The sequence below is a fragment of the Babylonia areolata genome, chromosome 7 (genome assembly GCF_041734735.1).
Source record: "Babylonia areolata isolate BAREFJ2019XMU chromosome 7, ASM4173473v1, whole genome shotgun sequence".
Taxonomy (NCBI): Eukaryota; Metazoa; Mollusca; class Gastropoda; order Neogastropoda; family Buccinidae; genus Babylonia; species Babylonia areolata.
The window spans coordinates 10710756-10728551 of record NC_134882.1 but is presented as its reverse complement, the minus strand read 5'-3'; the positions used below and the strand labels follow the sequence as shown (position 1 = coordinate 10728551).

The 17796-nt window shown below is 43.9% G+C and overlaps 1 protein-coding gene across 1 annotated transcript in view; it reads left to right on the top strand.

The window, feature by feature from the left end:
• LOC143284148 (uncharacterized) overlaps nt 1-17796 on the top strand; it is a 62787-nt gene extending 44991 nt beyond the window's left edge. The window contains exons 2-5 of the mRNA XM_076590802.1: nt 12297-12470; nt 12970-13236; nt 14876-15135; nt 16864-17796. Of these exons, the coding sequence (XP_076446917.1) occupies nt 12297-12470; nt 12970-13236; nt 14876-15135; nt 16864-17582 (1420 nt within the window). The 3' untranslated portion in view covers nt 17583-17796. The remainder of the gene's footprint in view (nt 1-12296; nt 12471-12969; nt 13237-14875; nt 15136-16863) is intronic.

Below are 17796 nucleotides of genomic sequence, written 5' to 3'. Positions count from 1 at the left end.
GGGCAGTGAATTGAATGTAACGGGCTCATGTGGAAATTTTTGCTGTATACGGTCAAGGCTTCAGTTTCAAGGAAGAGTCAAAGCACACTAATTGATCCATGTAGACTACATCACACTTACTTTAAAAACAAAATGGGGAGTGGGTCAAATTCTGCGGTCAGGCCATAGAAGCCTACCACAAGTATAAACTCCAGATGACATGAAATCAATCGAGGATCTGTGCTTATGTAAAGATTGCTCAACTGATAGTACTGGTGATGAGTTTCATCTGTTGGGTTTTTGGGGTTGTTGTTTTTTGTTGTTGTTGTTGTTGTTGTTGTTGTTTTTTTGGGGGGGTTGTTTTTTGTTTTGTTTTGTTTTGTTTTTACTTTTAATATATGTACTATAATCTCTAAGAAAGTCTTTGATTTCAAAGAAACTGTAAGTCAAGCTCAGCTTTCCGAATTTTGCTGTGATTTGTATCCAGTCAGAAATCAGTAATCAGCGTATATCAAATGAACAGTTTATATGAAAATGATTTTCTCCTTACCCTCTGCTTCCCCTGGCTCTTTCTGTCTGTCTGTCTGTCTGTCTCTGTCTCTCTGTCTTTTTCTCTCCTGGATGAAACATGTGACTATGGTTAAACAGGAAATCGATATCTGTGATCTCCCCTTCCTCCCACACGTGCTCTCTCTTGTTCCTCGTTGCCCCAGATTGTATCAGTCGTCAGTATCAGACATCATGTTTTGCGGCTGGAGATTAAAAAAAGAAAAGTGACTGGGGAGGGTGACAGGAGCTGTATTTCCACTGGCCATGTAGATGTCTAACTACTTGTCAAACTGCCCACGGTTCCTGTCGTCCTCTGTTGAATCTGCTTTTTTGTTATCGCGCCCACACACTATCGTGATCTTTTTTTTCAGATCTGGACGTGATGGAGATACTCTATGACAGATAGAAGTGGCTGGTGATGGAGGTGGGGGCGGGTTGTGGGCAGTGAATTGAATGTAACGGGCTCATGTGGAAATTCTTGCTGTATACGGTCAAGGCTTCAGTTTCAAGGAAGAGTCAAAGCACACTAATTGATCCATGTAGACTACATCACACTTATTTTAAAAACAAAATGGGGAGTGGGTCAAATTCTGCGGTCAGGCCATAGCAGCCTACCACAAGTATAAACTCCAGATGACATGAAATCAATCGAGGATCTGTGCTTATGTAGAGATTGCTCAACTGATAGTACTGGTGATGAGTTTCATCTGTTGGGTTTTTGGGGGGTTTTTTGTTTTTGTTTTTTGTTGTTGTTGTTTTTTTGGGGGGTTGTTTTTTGTTTTGTTTTGTTTTGTTTTTACTTTCAATATATGTACTATAATCTCTAAGAAAGTCTTTGATTTCAAAGAAACTGTAAGTCAAGCTCAGCTTTCCGAATTTTGCTGTGATTTGTATCCAGTCAGAAATCAGTAATCAGCGTATATCAAATGAACAGTTTATATGAAAATGATTTTCTCCTTACCCTCTGCTTCCCCTGGCTCTTTCTGTCTGTCTGTCTTTCTGTCTCTGTCTCTCTGTCTTTTTCTCTCCTGGATGAAACATGTGACTATGGTTAAACAGGAAATCGATATCTGTGATCACCCCTTCCTCCCACACGTGCTCTCTCGTGTTCCTCGTTGCCCCAGATTGTATCAGTCGTCAGCATCAGACATCATGTTTTGCGGCTGGAGATTAAAAAAAGAAACAGAAAAGTGACTGGGGAGGGTGGCGGGAGCTGTATTTCCACTGGCCATGTAGATGTCTAACTACTTGTCAAACTGCCCACGGTTCCTGTCGTCCTCTGTTGAATCTGCTTTTTTGTTATCGCGCCCACACACTATCGTGATCTTTTTTTTTTCAGATCTGGACGTGATGGAGAGACTCTATGACAGATAGAAGTGGCTGGTGATGTAGGTGGGGGCGGGTTGTGGGCAGTGAATTGAATGTAACGGGCTCATGTGGAAATTCTTGCTGTATACGGTCAAGGCTTCAGTTTCAAGGAAGAGTCAAAGCACACTAATTGATCCATGTAGACTACATCACACTTTCTTTAAAAAAAAAATGGGGAGTGGGTCAAATTCTGCGGTCAGGCCATAGCAGCCTACCACAAGTATAAACTCCAGATGACATGAAATCAATTGAGGATCTGTGCTTATGTAAAGATTGCTCAACTGATAGTACTGGTGATGAGTTTCATCTGTTGGGGTTTTGGGGTTTTTTTTGGTTTTTTGTTGTTGTTGTTTTTTTGGGGGGGTTGTTTTTTGTTTTGTTTTGTTTTGTTTTTACTTTCAATATATGTACTATAATCTCTAAGAAAGTCTTTGATTTCAAAGAAACTGTAAGTCAAGCTCAGCTTTCCGAATTTTGCTGTGATTTTTATCCAGTCAGAAATCAGTAATCAGCGTATATCAAATGAACAGTTTATATGAAAATGATTTTCTCCTTACTCTCAGCTTCCCCTGGCTTTTCTGTCTGTCTGTCTGTCTGTCTCTGTCTCTCTGTCTTTTTTTCTCCTGCATGAAACACGTGACTATGGTTAAACAGGAAATCGATATCTGTGATCTCCCCTTCCTCCCACACGTGCTCTCTCGTGTTCCTCGTTGCCCCAGATTGTATCAGTCGTCAGCATCAGACATCATGTTTTGCGGCTGGAGATTAAAAAAAAGAAAAGTGACTGGGGAGGGTGACAGGAGCTGTATTTCCACTGGCCATGTAGATGTCTAACTACTTGTCAAACTGCCCACGGTTCCTGTCGTCCTCTGTTGAATCTGCTTTTTTGTTATCGCGCCCACACACTATCGTGATCTTTTTTTTCAGATCTGGACGTGATGGAGAGACTCTATGACAGATAGAAGTGGCTGGTGATGGAGGTTGGGGCGGGTTGTGGGCAGTGAATTGAATGTAACGGGCTCATGTGGAATTTTTTGCTGTATACGGTCAAGGCTTCAGTTTCAAGGAAGAGTCAAAGCACACTAATTGATCCATGTAGACTCCTCCTGGATGAAACATGTGACTATGGTTAAACAGGAAATCGATATCTGTGATCTCCCTTTCCTCCCACACGTGCTCTCTCGTGTTCCTCGTTGCCCCAGATTGTATCAGTCGTCAGTATCAGACATCATGTTTTGCGGCTGGAGATTCAAAACAGAAAAGTGACTGGGGAGGGTGACGGGAGCTGTATTTCCACTGGCCATGTAGATGTCTAACTACTTGTCAAACTGCCCACGGTTCCTGTCGTCCTCTGTTGAATCTGCTTTTTTGTTATCGCGCCCACACACTATCGTGATCTCTTTTTTTTTCAGATCTGGACGTGATGGAGAGACTCTATGACAGATAGAAGTGGCTGGTGATGGAGGTGGGGGCGGGTTGTGGGCAGTGAATTGAATGTAACGGGCTCATGTGGAAATTTTTGCTGTATACGGTCAAGGCTTCAGTTTCAAGGAAGAGTCAAAGCACACTAATTGATCCATGTAGACTACATCACACTTACTTTAAAAACAAAATGGGGAGTGGGTCAAATTCTGCGGTCAGGCCATAGAAGCCTACCACAAGTATAAACTCCAGATGACATGAAATCAATCGAGGATCTGTGCTTATGTAAAGATTGCTCAACTGATAGTACTGGTGATGAGTTTCATCTGTTGGGTTTTTGGGGTTGTTGTTTTTTGTTGTTGTTGTTGTTGTTGTTGTTTTTTTTTGGGGGGGTTGTTTTTTGTTTTGTTTTGTTTTGTTTTTACTTTTAATATATGTACTATAATCTCTAAGAAAGTCTTTGATTTCAAAGAAACTGTAAGTCAAGCTCAGCTTTCCGAATTTTGCTGTGATTTGTATCCAGTCAGAAATCAGTAATCAGCGTATATCAAATGAACAGTTTATATGAAAATGATTTTCTCCTTACCCTCTGCTTCCCCTGGCTCTTTCTGTCTGTCTGTCTGTCTGTCTCTGTCTCTCTGTCTTTTTCTCTCCTGGATGAAACATGTGACTATGGTTAAACAGGAAATCGATATCTGTGATCTCCCCTTCCTCCCACACGTGCTCTCTCTTGTTCCTCGTTGCCCCAGATTGTATCAGTCGTCAGTATCAGACATCATGTTTTGCGGCTGGAGATTAAAAAAAGAAAAGTGACTGGGGAGGGTGACAGGAGCTGTATTTCCACTGGCCATGTAGATGTCTAACTACTTGTCAAACTGCCCACGGTTCCTGTCGTCCTCTGTTGAATCTGCTTTTTTGTTATCGCGCCCACACACTATCGTGATCTTTTTTTTCAGATCTGGACGTGATGGAGATACTCTATGACAGATAGAAGTGGCTGGTGATGGAGGTGGGGGCGGGTTGTGGGCAGTGAATTGAATGTAACGGGCTCATGTGGAAATTCTTGCTGTATACGGTCAAGGCTTCAGTTTCAAGGAAGAGTCAAAGCACACTAATTGATCCATGTAGACTACATCACACTTATTTTAAAAACAAAATGGGGAGTGGGTCAAATTCTGCGGTCAGGCCATAGCAGCCTACCACAAGTATAAACTCCAGATGACATGAAATCAATCGAGGATCTGTGCTTATGTAGAGATTGCTCAACTGATAGTACTGGTGATGAGTTTCATCTGTTGGGTTTTTGGGGGGTTTTTTGTTTTTGTTTTTTGTTGTTGTTGTTTTTTTGGGGGGTTGTTTTTTGTTTTGTTTTGTTTTGTTTTTACTTTCAATATATGTACTATAATCTCTAAGAAAGTCTTTGATTTCAAAGAAACTGTAAGTCAAGCTCAGCTTTCCGAATTTTGCTGTGATTTGTATCCAGTCAGAAATCAGTAATCAGCGTATATCAAATGAACAGTTTATATGAAAATGATTTTCTCCTTACCCTCTGCTTCCCCTGGCTCTTTCTGTCTGTCTGTCTTTCTGTCTCTGTCTCTCTGTCTTTTTCTCTCCTGGATGAAACATGTGACTATGGTTAAACAGGAAATCGATATCTGTGATCACCCCTTCCTCCCACACGTGCTCTCTCGTGTTCCTCGTTGCCCCAGATTGTATCAGTCGTCAGCATCAGACATCATGTTTTGCGGCTGGAGATTAAAAAAAGAAACAGAAAAGTGACTGGGGAGGGTGGCGGGAGCTGTATTTCCACTGGCCATGTAGATGTCTAACTACTTGTCAAACTGCCCACGGTTCCTGTCGTCCTCTGTTGAATCTGCTTTTTTGTTATCGCGCCCACACACTATCGTGATCTTTTTTTTTCAGATCTGGACGTGATGGAGAGACTCTATGACAGATAGAAGTGGCTGGTGATGGAGGTGGGGGCGGGTTGTGGGCAGTGAATTGAATGTAACGGGCTCATGTGGAAATTCTTGCTGTATATGGTCAAGGCTTCAGTTTCAAGGAAGAGTCAAAGCACACTAATTGATCCATGTAGACTACATCACACTTTCTTTAAAAAAAAAAAATGGGGAGTGGGTCAAATTCTGCGGTCAGGCCATAGAAGCCTACCACAAGTATAAACTCCAGATGACATGAAATCAATCGAGGATCTGTGCTTATGTAAAGATTGCTCAACTGATAGTACTGGTGATGAGTTTCATCTGTTGGGTTTTTGGGTTTTTTTTTGTTTTTTGTTGTTTTTTTTGGGGGGTTGTTTTTTGTTTTGTTTTGTTTTGTTTTTACTTTCAATATATGTACTATAATCTCTAAGAAAGTCTTTGATTTCAAAGAAACTGTAAGTCAAGCTCAGCTTTCCGAATTTTGCTGTGATTTGTATCCAGTCAGAAATCAGTAATCAGCGTATATCAAATGAACAGTTTATATGAAAATGATTTTCTCCTTACTCTCAGCTTCCCCTGGCTTTTCTGTCTGTCTGTCTGTCTGTCTCTGTCTCTCTGTCTTTTTTTCTCCTGCATGAAACACGTGACTATGGTTAAACAGGAAATCGATATCTGTGATCTCCCCTTCCTCCCACACGTGCTCTCTCTTGTTCCTCGTTGCCCCAGATTGTATCAGTCGTCAGTATCAGACATCATGTTTTGCGGCTGGAGATTAAAAACAGAAAAGTGACTGGGGAGGGTGACGGGAGCTGTATTTCCACTGGCCATGTAGATGTCTAACTACTTGTCAAACTGCCCACGGTTCCTGTCGTCCTCTGTTGAATCTGCTTTTTTGTTATCGCGCCCACACACTATCGTGATCTCTTTTTTTTTCAGATCTGGACGTGATGGAGAGACTCTATGACAGATAGAAGTGGCTGGTGATGGAGGTGGGGGCGGGTTGTGGGCAGTGAATTGAATGTAACGGGCTCATGTGGAAATTCTTGCTGTATACGGTCAAGGCTTCAGTTTCAAGGAAGAGTCAAAGCACACTAATTGATCCATGTAGACTACATCACACTTACTTTAAAAACAAAATGGGGAGTGGGTCAAATTCTGCGGTCAGGCCATAGCAGCCTACCACAAGTATAAACTCCAGATGACATGAAATCAATCGAGGATCTGTGCTTATGTAAAGATTGCTCAACTGATAGTACTGGTGATGAGTTTCATCTGTTGGGTTTTTGGGGTTGTTTTTTTTTGTTGTTGTTGTTGTTGTTGTTTTTTTTGGGGGGGGGGTTGTTTTTTGTTTTGTTTTGTTTTGTTTTTACTTTCAATATATGTACTATAATCTCTAAGAAAGTCTTTGATTTCAAAGAAACTGTAAGTCAAGCTCAGCTTTCCGAATTTTGCTGTGATTTGTATCCAGTCAGAAATCAGTAATCAGCGTATATCAAATGAACAGTTTATATGAAAATGATTTTCTCCTTACCCTCTGCTTCCCCTGGCTCTTTCTGTCTGTCTGTCTGTCTGTCTCTGTCTCTCTGTCTTTTTCTCTCCTGGATGAAACATGTGACTATGGTTAAACAGGAAATCGATATCTGTGATCTCCCCTTCCTCCCACACGTGCTCTCTCTTGTTCCTCGTTGCCCCAGATTGTATCAGTCGTCAGTATCAGACATCATGTTTTGCGGCTGGAGATTAAAAAAAGAAAAGTGACTGGGGAGGGTGACAGGAGCTGTATTTCCACTGGCCATGTAGATGTCTAACTACTTGTCAAACTGCCCACGGTTCCTGTCGTCCTCTGTTGGATCTGCTTTTTTGTTATCGCGCCCACACACTATCGTGATCTTTTTTTTCAGATCTGGACGTGATGGAGATACTCTATGACAGATAGAAGTGGCTGGTGATGGAGGTGGGGGCGGGTTGTGGGCAGTGAATTGAATGTAACGGGCTCATGTGGAAATTCTTGCTGTATACGGTCAAGGCTTCAGTTTCAAGGAAGAGTCAAAGCACACTAATTGATCCATGTAGACTACATCACACTTATTTTAAAAACAAAATGGGGAGTGGGTCAAATTCTGCGGTCAGGCCATAGCAGCCTACCACAAGTATAAACTCCAGATGACATGAAATCAATCGAGGATCTGTGCTTATGTAGAGATTGCTCAACTGATAGTACTGGTGATGAGTTTCATCTGTTGGGTTTTTGGGGGGTTTTTTGTTTTTGTTTTTTGTTGTTGTTGTTTTTTTGGGGGGTTGTTTTTTGTTTTGTTTTGTTTTGTTTTTACTTTCAATATATGTACTATAATCTCTAAGAAAGTCTTTGATTTCAAAGAAACTGTAAGTCAAGCTCAGCTTTCCGAATTTTGCTGTGATTTGTATCCAGTCAGAAATCAGTAATCAGCGTATATCAAATGAACAGTTTATATGAAAATGATTTTCTCCTTACTCTCAGCTTCCCCTGGCTTTTCTGTCTGTCTGTCTGTCTGTCTCTGTCTCTCTGTCTTTTTTTCTCCTGCATGAAACACGTGACTATGGTTAAACAGGAAATCGATATCTGTGATCTCCCCTTCCTCCCACACGTGCTCTCTCGTGTTCCTCGTTGCCCCAGATTGTATCAGTCGTCAGCATCAGACATCATGTTTTGCGGCTGGAGATTAAAAAAAAGAAAAGTGACTGGGGAGGGTGACAGGAGCTGTATTTCCACTGGCCATGTAGATGTCTAACTACTTGTCAAACTGCCCACGGTTCCTGTCGTCCTCTGTTGAATCTGCTTTTTTGTTATCGCGCCCACACACTATCGTGATCTTTTTTTCAGATCTGGACGTGATGGAGAGACTCTATGACAGATAGAAGTGGCTGGTGATGGAGGTTGGGGCGGGTTGTGGGCAGTGAATTGAATGTAACGGGCTCATGTGGATTTTTTTGCTGTATACGGTCAAGGCTTCAGTTTCAAGGAAGAGTCAAAGCACACTAATTGATCCATGTAGACTCCTCCTGGATGAAACATGTGACTATGGTTAAACAGGAAATCGATATCTGTGATCTCCCTTTCCTCCCACACGTGCTCTCTCGTGTTCCTCGTTGCCCCAGATTGTATCAGTCGTCAGTATCAGACATCATGTTTTGCGGCTGGAGATTCAAAACAGAAAAGTGACTGGGGAGGGTGACGGGAGCTGTATTTCCACTGGCCATGTAGATGTCTAACTACTTGTCAAACTGCCCACGGTTCCTGTCGTCCTCTGTTGAATCTGCTTTTTTGTTATCGCGCCCACACACTATCGTGATCTTTTTTTTCAGATCTGGACGTGATGGAGATACTCTATGACAGATAGAAGTGGCTGGTGATGGAGGTTGGGGCGGGTTGTGGGCAGTGAATTGAATGTAACGGGCTCATGTGGAAATTCTTGCTGTATACGGTCAAGGCTTCAGTTTCAAGGAAGAGTCAAAGCACACTAATTGATCCATGTAGACTACATCACACTTACTTTAAAAACAAAATGGGGAGTGGGTCAAATTCTGCGGTCAGGCCATAGCAGCCTACCACAAGTATAAACTCCAGATGACATGAAATCAATCGAGGATCTGTGCTTATGTAAAGATTGCTCAACTGATAGTACTGGTGATGAGTTTCATCTGTTGGGTTTTTGGGGTTGTTGTTTTTTGTTTTTTTTTGTTGTTGTTGTTTTTTTTTGGGGGGGGGGGTTGTTTTGTTTTTGTTTTGTTTTTACTTTCAATATATGTACTATAATCTCTAAGAAAGTCTTTGATTTCAAAGAAACTGTAAGTCAAGCTCAGCTTTCCGAATTTTGCTGTGATTTGTATCCAGTCAGAAATCAGTAATCAGCGTATATCAAATGAACAGTTTATATGAAAATGATTTTCTCCTTACCCTCTGCTTCCCCTGGCTCTTTCTGTCTGTCTGTCTGTCTGTCTGTCTCTCTCTGTCTTTTTCTCTCCTGGATGAAACATGTGACTATGGTTAAACAGGAAATCGATATCTGTGATCCCCCCCTTCCTCCCACACGTGCTCTCTCGTGTTCCTCGTTGCCCCAGATTGTATCAGTCGTCAGCATCAGACATCATGTTTTGCGGCTGGAGATGACTGGGGAGGGTGACAGGAGCTGTATTTCCACTGGCCATGTAGATGTCTAACTACTTGTCAAACTGCCCACGGTTCCTGTCGTCCTCTGTTGAATCTGCTTTTTTGTTATCGCGCCCACACACTATCGTGATCTTTTTTTTTCAGATCTGGACTTGATGGAGACTATGATAGATAGAGGTGGCTGGTGTGTGTATGGGAGTGGGGTCAGGAGGTTGGGGGGTGTCAACTGTGAATTGGCTGTTGGCTGTTATGGGCTTATGTGTGGATTCTGGCTCCATACGGTTGAGGCTTCAGTTTCAAGGAGGCTGCAAAGCTTGTAAATTGATCCCCATACACTACATCCCACCTACTTCAACATCAAAAAGGGGATGGGGTCCAACATTGGTCAGGCTTTGAGGTGTCTGTATCTCTCTGGCCTTCTTGACGCCGGCAGATGTCATGAAATGAAGGTTAGAGGGTAGCCTTGTCATGTAGTTGCAGTACACAGTACACAAACTTTATTGTCTATACTTTGGTACAGAGATTTTCTTTCTGGCAGCAGCACATGTCCAACATAAGAAGAAAACAACAAACAAATAAAATGAATAGAAAATAAAAAGATAAATTAAATGGCACCAAATGGAAATAGCTATATACAAATATAAAGATGACTGAAATTTACGTGCCTCTCCATTTCAGTCAGTCAAACCGCATTGCACATCTACACACACACACACACACACACACACACACACACACACACACACACACACACACACACACCACGCACGCACGCACGCACGCACACATACATACACTCTCTCTCATCCCCTCTCACTCTGTCTCTCTCTTCACAAGAAATGCAACTACAAAGATCATCGTTCATTTAAAAATCAAATATCAACAAGAATTAAGCCAAAGAGCAGCACTTCCACAGTTCACATTAGGCATCACAGAAGAACAACTTTCATTCATTCATACTAATCAACCTAAAATGAAACTGTTGCGGCATCGTCATCATCCTCTTCCTTAGTCGTTATCATCAATGATACCGTTCCAGATTCGTTACCCTTTCATACCTTGCTATCGTGGTGACCTCAGCTTCGACGCTACTCCACTTTCATGCTCAGAATGAGTTTCTTTGGTGTCGGCAGATTCATGGTGGGGCTGTCGTTGGAGGGACATGGCATCGATAGTTCCCCATAGAGTGCAAGCGCTGCAGCCCAGATGAGCCCAGAGGTGGCTGTATGTGGTGGACTCGGAATGAGCGGCGTGGGAGTAATGGAACGGAAACGGTGCAGCGAAATGAAATAGAAAATAAAAACAACTCTTCAAAGTTTTCAGCCCACGGGCCTGTCACATCAATAGCCATTTTATACGTAAGCACAATCCCTGCAGCATTGCTTTAATTTCGTCTAAACCGCCCAGACTTAGTCGCCTGTTTAGTTTGCTGCCTTTCATTGGCCCCACTCTGTGGTATCTTTTTTTTTTTTTTTTTTTTTTTATATGAAAGGCGGATGTATGCCTGCTGGGTGTTTGTGCATATGGGAGGAATGGCGCTGGTAGCACGTGCTTCAGTTTTGTTTCTGGGTATCCAAGAGCTGAAGTGAGGATGATGCTGAATATGCAAACTTTCAAAGAGATGTTTTAAATTTCATGGTCATAATGCAGAAAAATGAATTGGAAATTGATGCTATTAAAATTATTGTGCATAATTAATGCATAATAATCAGAACATATCGGCAACAAAGTGCGTGTGAATGACTGGTGTAAAAGCGCTTCGATTTGTCTCTGCATAAGATGCAAGATTCAGCGCAATATCAATAACAATTATTAGTAGTATTAGTATCGTTATTAACAATGCCGTGTTTTTTCTTGTCATTTTATTTTCGGGTTGAATCATGACGAAATTACACACACACCATAAATGCTATGAGCAGTATGAAGAGCCTTCCTCGTCTATTGTAGCAAGGTACTCCGAGTCAGATTGACCATTTGGATTCCCACACAGGACCTGTACTCGGTCAGGAGAAATGGTCCACCTTTCACCCCCCCACCCCCCACCCCCACCCCTTTTCCTTTATGCTTTTGTTGACAGTTATGCCTTCTGCACCATATGCAATAATCAGAACGACAATATATGCAATAACGTGACCGCAGTGAAGCTACGTGTGTACCCACCGTCTGTCACACGTTGCGAACTGCGAATTTGCCTATGTGTTTGCAATAAACTGTCTCTCTAGAAAACTGTGCAACTTATTAGAAACAAAGTACACCACAGTTTCAAAGAACAGTCTCTTGTGATTCTGTTGAGTTTCATCTGCTTTTTTTTTCTTTTCTTTTTTTTTTTTTTTTTTTTTTAACTATATGTTCCATAGTCCCCAAGAAAGACTTTGATTCCAAATAAACTGTCAGACGAGTCCAGTTTACCGAATTGTACTGAGAGAAAAAAAAACATTTCTAACTTTGCGAAATGTCTGCTTTTCCTGTATAATTATTTGACTTGCTTAATAGTTCTCTACACTTTTATTTTGGGCTTTTGTTGTTTTCGTTGTTGTTTTTAAGTGGTGTTGTAAGGTGGTTCTTCTTGGGCTTTGGGGGGGGGGGTTATGTGTTGCTGTTGTTGTTTTGTTGTTGTCGTTGTTTGTTTTCGTTGTTGTTTTTAAGTGGTGTTGTAAGGTGGTTCTTTTTGGGCTTGGGGGGGGGGCGGGGGTGGGGGGGTTATGTGTTGTTGTTGTTTTTTGTTGTCGTCGTTGTTTGTTTGTTTTGTTGTTGTTGTTGTTTTACTCCTACATCAAGAATTAAATCAAAACAACACAAAGGTGAGGCGTGATTTGTGCTGACACGAAAACCAACCAACCAACCAACCAGCCAACTAACCTGTGTTACGGGCCGGGTTTTTTTTTTTCCAGGTTTAAGTGGCAGACGCCTGTGGTGGACATTCTGGGCAAGGACTTTGAGTTCACCAACGAGCAGCTGACCAGCCAGGTGACCCTGAAGGACCTGTTGACCCATCGCACAGGGCTGGACTCCACCAACATCCCCTTGTTTGCCGGCTCCAACATGACCAGGGACCAGTTTGCTCAGTGAGTCCGACTGACGCACGTGTTTCTTATTGTTTCTGTATTGTTTCATGTGCGGCGATGAGAGCCCATTATGTCGGGTGTTTGGGGCATGTAAGTACTGTATATTGTTTTAATGATGATGATGATGATTTTCATTATTATTATTATTGGTGTTGTTGTTATTGTTGTTTTTGGTGTTTGTGGTGGTGGTGTTGTTGCTCTTCTGCTTCTTCTTCTTCTTACTAGAAACAATGAACATGATGCAGTCAAGTAGTAAACGAAGGGACTGAATTATTGAGATAAGCGTATGTATTTTCTAACATTTAAAAAAAATTCGAAGCACTTAAACGTGATTTATTTAGCATTAGCATCTTTTTCCGTGTGCAAACGAGTGCGCAATAAATAAATAAATAAATAAAAAGAGATATACTCAGTTTGGGTTGCATTACATTGATTACAATAGAATTGGGAAACATCTCGAGAGGGGGTACTTGAACAAAACAAAATCACTCCGCAACAGAAACATCCGCTACCTCCCGGTCAGAAACCAGTTCCGGGACGAGTTCGAGTACAACAACTGGATGTACGGGCTGGTGGGTCACGTGACGGAAGTGATGGGTGGGGGCGCCACCTGGGAGGAGCTACTGGAGGAGCACCTGCTGAAGCCGCTCAACATGTCGGACACCAGAGTGATGGGCAAGACAGTCACTGTCCAGGCCAGCAACTTTGCCAAGCCCTATGTGTTGGTGGACGACGAGGTGGTCCCGTCTGATCCAGCGATTTACAGGTAACGGGTGGATGGTTGGGCGGGTGGGTGGGTGATTCGTTAGAGTCAGGTGAGGTGGCTACTTACAGGTATGGCCGGGTGGATAGGTGGAGGATGTGACTCGGAATCGTTAGAGTCAGGTGTGGAAACTTTCAGGTATGGGTGGTGATGACTCGGAATCGTTAGAGTCAGGTGGGGCTACTTACAGGTATAGGGGTGGGGTGGGGGATGGATAGGTAGGTAGGTATAACTCGGAATCGTTATTAGTCAGGTTGTTCTGCTTACACGTATGGGCGGATGGGTGGGTAGGAATGACCCGGAATCGTCATTAGTCATTAGGTGGTGCTTTTTACAGGTCTGGGTGAGTATGACTGATTCATTGGAGTCGGGTGGCACTGTTTACAGGTGCGGGCGGATCGGTGGGTGCGGATGACTCGGAATCGTTAGTCAGGTGGTGCTACTTACATATATGGGTGGGTGGATACGTGGGGATGACTCGGAATCGTTAGTCAGGTGGTGCTACTTACATAATATATGGGTGGGTGGATACGTGGGGATGACTCGGAATCGTTAGTCAGGTGGTGCTACTTACAGATATGGGTGGATGGATACGTGGGGATGACTCGGAATCGTTAGTCAGGTGGTGCTACTTACAGATATGGGTGGATGGATACGTGGGGATGACTCGGAATCGTTAGTCAGGTGGTGCTACTTACATATATGGGGGAGTGGGGATACGTGGGGATGACTCGGAATCGTTAGTCAGGTGGTACTGTTTACAGGTTTGGGTGAGTGTGACTGAATCATTAGAGTCAGATAGCACTATTTACAGGTGCAGGCGGATGGGTGGGTACGACTCAGATTCATTAGAGTCAGGTGTGGCTATTTACAGGTACAGGCGGATGGTGGATGGATGGGTGGGTACGACTCAGGTTCATTAGAGTCAGGTAGGGCTATTTACAGGTACAGGCGGATGGTGGATGGATGGGTGGGTACGACTCAGACTCATTAGAGTCAGGTAGGGCTATTTACAGGTACAGGCGGATGGGTGGGCATGACTCGAAATCACTAGAGACAGATGGCGCTTCACAAGAGACAAGCCTCTATGGTGACGTCCACCTTTTTCACTGTTTGTGTAACATGCACCAGAAATTAATTTATCTTATTGTAGATGATGAAGTGATGGTTATTGTGATAAGAACGGAAACGTAAACCTGTACCTTTGAGCGTGTTGTTCTTGAATGTTTTAGACTGAAATTTATTTCTTCTCCATGGAGGTACTGAAAGTGAAATGGAATCTGAAACGTTTTTGTTTTGTTTTGTTTTGTTGGGGTTTTTTTTTTGGGGGGGGGGAGGGGCAGGCGCTAGGGAAGATTGAGGGGGGATATTTGTATGAAGATTGCCAATGCAGGGGGCGTGGGAGTCAGCGACTTTATGAAATAACTGACGTCTGCATGCAGAGATTTCATGAAATCACAAAAGAATTTGAGTGATTTCATGAAAATCTCTGATGGCCACAATGGTTCTCACGAAATAAATAATACTTTCAGGGATTTCGTCGTGAAAATTTCTTGCTTGCTTTCATAATTTTACAGTAACATATATATACTGCATAACATTATGTTGTTGTTTTTTAACAAAAGAAAGAGATCGGTTCCAGCATCGACCCTCAGGAAGCTGCAGGTGCCATAGCGTCCTCGGCAGACGACATGGCTCAGTGGTTGCTGGTGCACATCAACGGGGGCAAAACCCGCGACGGTAGGCACGTGCTCAACGACACGCGCTTGCGCGAGATGTCGGCGGCTCACGTGGGCCTGTCGGCTGATTTTCGGGCCCACTCGGACCTATGGAAACCTCAGTTCCCTGTCACCTACGCTTCTGATGGCTATGGCTACGGCTGGGTGACCGCTTCCTATCGAGGTACGTCATGGAAGATTAACAAATAGTAAAGAGTGGTAATTCTCCCCATTCACAAGGTATACGACTTCGAGTCAATGCTGCTTACGCTACCGATTCAGCTAGCACACAGGTAAATAACTGGAACAAACCCAAACACCCTCAAAACAGGAAACGCCGGGCTTGTCCATACACCGATTATTTGACATGTGCACACAGCAGCAATTGCAAAGGAAATATGTACATGTCAAATGATCGGTGTAAGGACAAGCCTGGCTCTGTCTTTTTTGATGAAGTGTCTGGGTTTGTTCCAATGTACCTTTTATTTACCTGTATGCTAGCTGAATCGGTAGCGTAAGCAGCATTGACTCGAAGTCGTGTACCTTGTGAATGGGGAGAGTTACCACTCTTTACTATTTGTTGATCATTGGATCTCCGGGCCTTATTGTTTATTAATTTTACGTCACGGAGGGGCAGGTGTATGGATAGTGGGAGGCTTGTGGGGGAGGAGTAACGGGAGTATATGGCCCTGTCCAGTTCTCCGTCAAAAAGGAGTAACGGGGTCGTTGCTGGGGATGTTTCCTAAGTATCCTTGCAATAATAACCCCCCAAGATGATGGAGTTGCAGAAGGGGTGTTTCCAGAATAACTATGCAGTGACATCGCTATATTTTTATTAACTTGTTAGTTATCATGTCCACTCTGTCCCCTGTGACACTGTTCTCATGCCCACTTTAACGCCTGACAACTGTCTGGTAACGGATTATCAAGTGTTGTTTTTTTTCTTTATATTTTAGTCGTCTGTTGTGTCTTGTCTGAATAAGCCATTTTATGGACAATTTGCGTTGTTGTGAACCTGCCTGCTACTGTCACGACGCATGATAAGTGTACGTTCAGTTCGTGTAATTTTCAGCTGCATAATACACACTGATGGTTCCGCAGACCTGCACAAGCAACTTTATCGCCAGCAAACTAAACTCCGTCCTTAATAATTTCCGCAGAATACAAACTGATACGACATTCTGGGGGCACACATGTTAACACGAACTACAAGAATCCATCAAAATCATATAGAATTGTGGATGACAAAGAGTCGAAGTGTCGTTTTATCTTCATTCTAAGGTGCCTTGACCTGCATCATTCTCAACCGTGAGTGCTTTTTTCACCCACCAGAGATACCCGATAATGTTGTATTCAGGAGGTCTCCACGCTGACACAGTGAACTCGTTTGCGTAACATGACATGACATCGTTTATGCGATCGTTACAGCATCTGCTCTTTTTTATTTTCAAAGCAGATGTGTAGCGTATATGGATCAGTCCGACCTCATGGGCACCTGCTTTAAACTGAATCACTATGATAGATGTATGTGGATATTTATAAAGCGGCTGTCCTCCGTCAGAGAATAAGCTCCAAGCACTTTACGGATCATTTACACAACAGGCTGCATACCTGGGTGGAGCCTATTGAGAGATGCCGTTCAGACCCTCATCATTCGTGTCCTCTTGCCATCAACCCTGATCTCATTTGGAGGAGGAGGAGGAGGAATTTTGTTTAAGGTCCCGTTACACACGCTGGTGATAGTAGACATTTTGCTTGAGTGTCAGTTTTCACATTTGAACGTTATCGTTTAAAAGGTAGCACAGGAGGAATAGGCAGTTGAATCACGGTGAGTTGGGGGGTGGGGATGGGAAACAGGGTAGATGGAGGGTGGGAATCAACGGTGAACCTGACCTGACGTATGTCCCGACAGGCTACCCGATGACATGGCACTCTGGAGGCGTCTTCGCCTACACCAGTTACCTGGCGTTCCTCCCACACCTGGACCTCGGCTTCTTCGTCAGCACCAACGGCCCGGGCAGCTCCAGAAACGCCTCGCGCATCGTCCGCCAGGTCTTCTTCTACGCGGCAGACCTCCTCCTGGAAGAGGAGCCCTGGCTGAACCTGGACAACGCCTGTCAGTTCCCAGAACTCTGGCTTAACAAGTCCTCAGACGCCCAGCCTTCCAACGACACGGTCTACGATGATCCCGACTTCCTCGAGCCGGAGACCTTCACAGGCCGCTACGAGCATCCGTTGTTCGGGTCCGTGGACGTGGTCCGGAACGGGTCTCGCGGGCTGTACGCGCAGTACGGACGGCTGGAAGGAAGGCTGTACCGCAATGAGGAGGAGGGCGAGCACGTGGCCATGATGGAAGTGGAGGGCAGCATGGAGTTCGTGTTCCGGAGCGGGAACAAGTCTTCCTACCTGCACCTGAACTTCTCGCGTCCCACGGGACAGGAGCGGGTGTACCAGGGTATGATTCTCAGCAGTGGCTCGACTCGGGCCACGTTTGAGAGGGAGGGGTCGGCGGGAGGGGCTAGCAGCGGGGGGCATCGGGTCGCTGCCGCCGCCGGCGGGTTGAGGGATGTTGTGGCCGCCGTGGTTCTGGTGGTTTGTTTATCGTCGCTGGGCGTGTTCAGTGCCAGATGAGCGTGACCTGGTGTTTTTTTGCGTTGGGTTCGTGTATTGTTCTGCTATGTTTCTTCTGTCCCCGTCTCTGTCTCTCTGTCTCTCTCTGTCTCTCTCTCTCTCTCTCTCTCTCTCTCTCTCTCTCTCTCTCTATCTCCGTCTGTCTGTCTCTCTTTCGCTCTCTCTCTCTCTCTCTCTGAATTCATCCATTAATCTAAATAAAGAAAGAATGTAA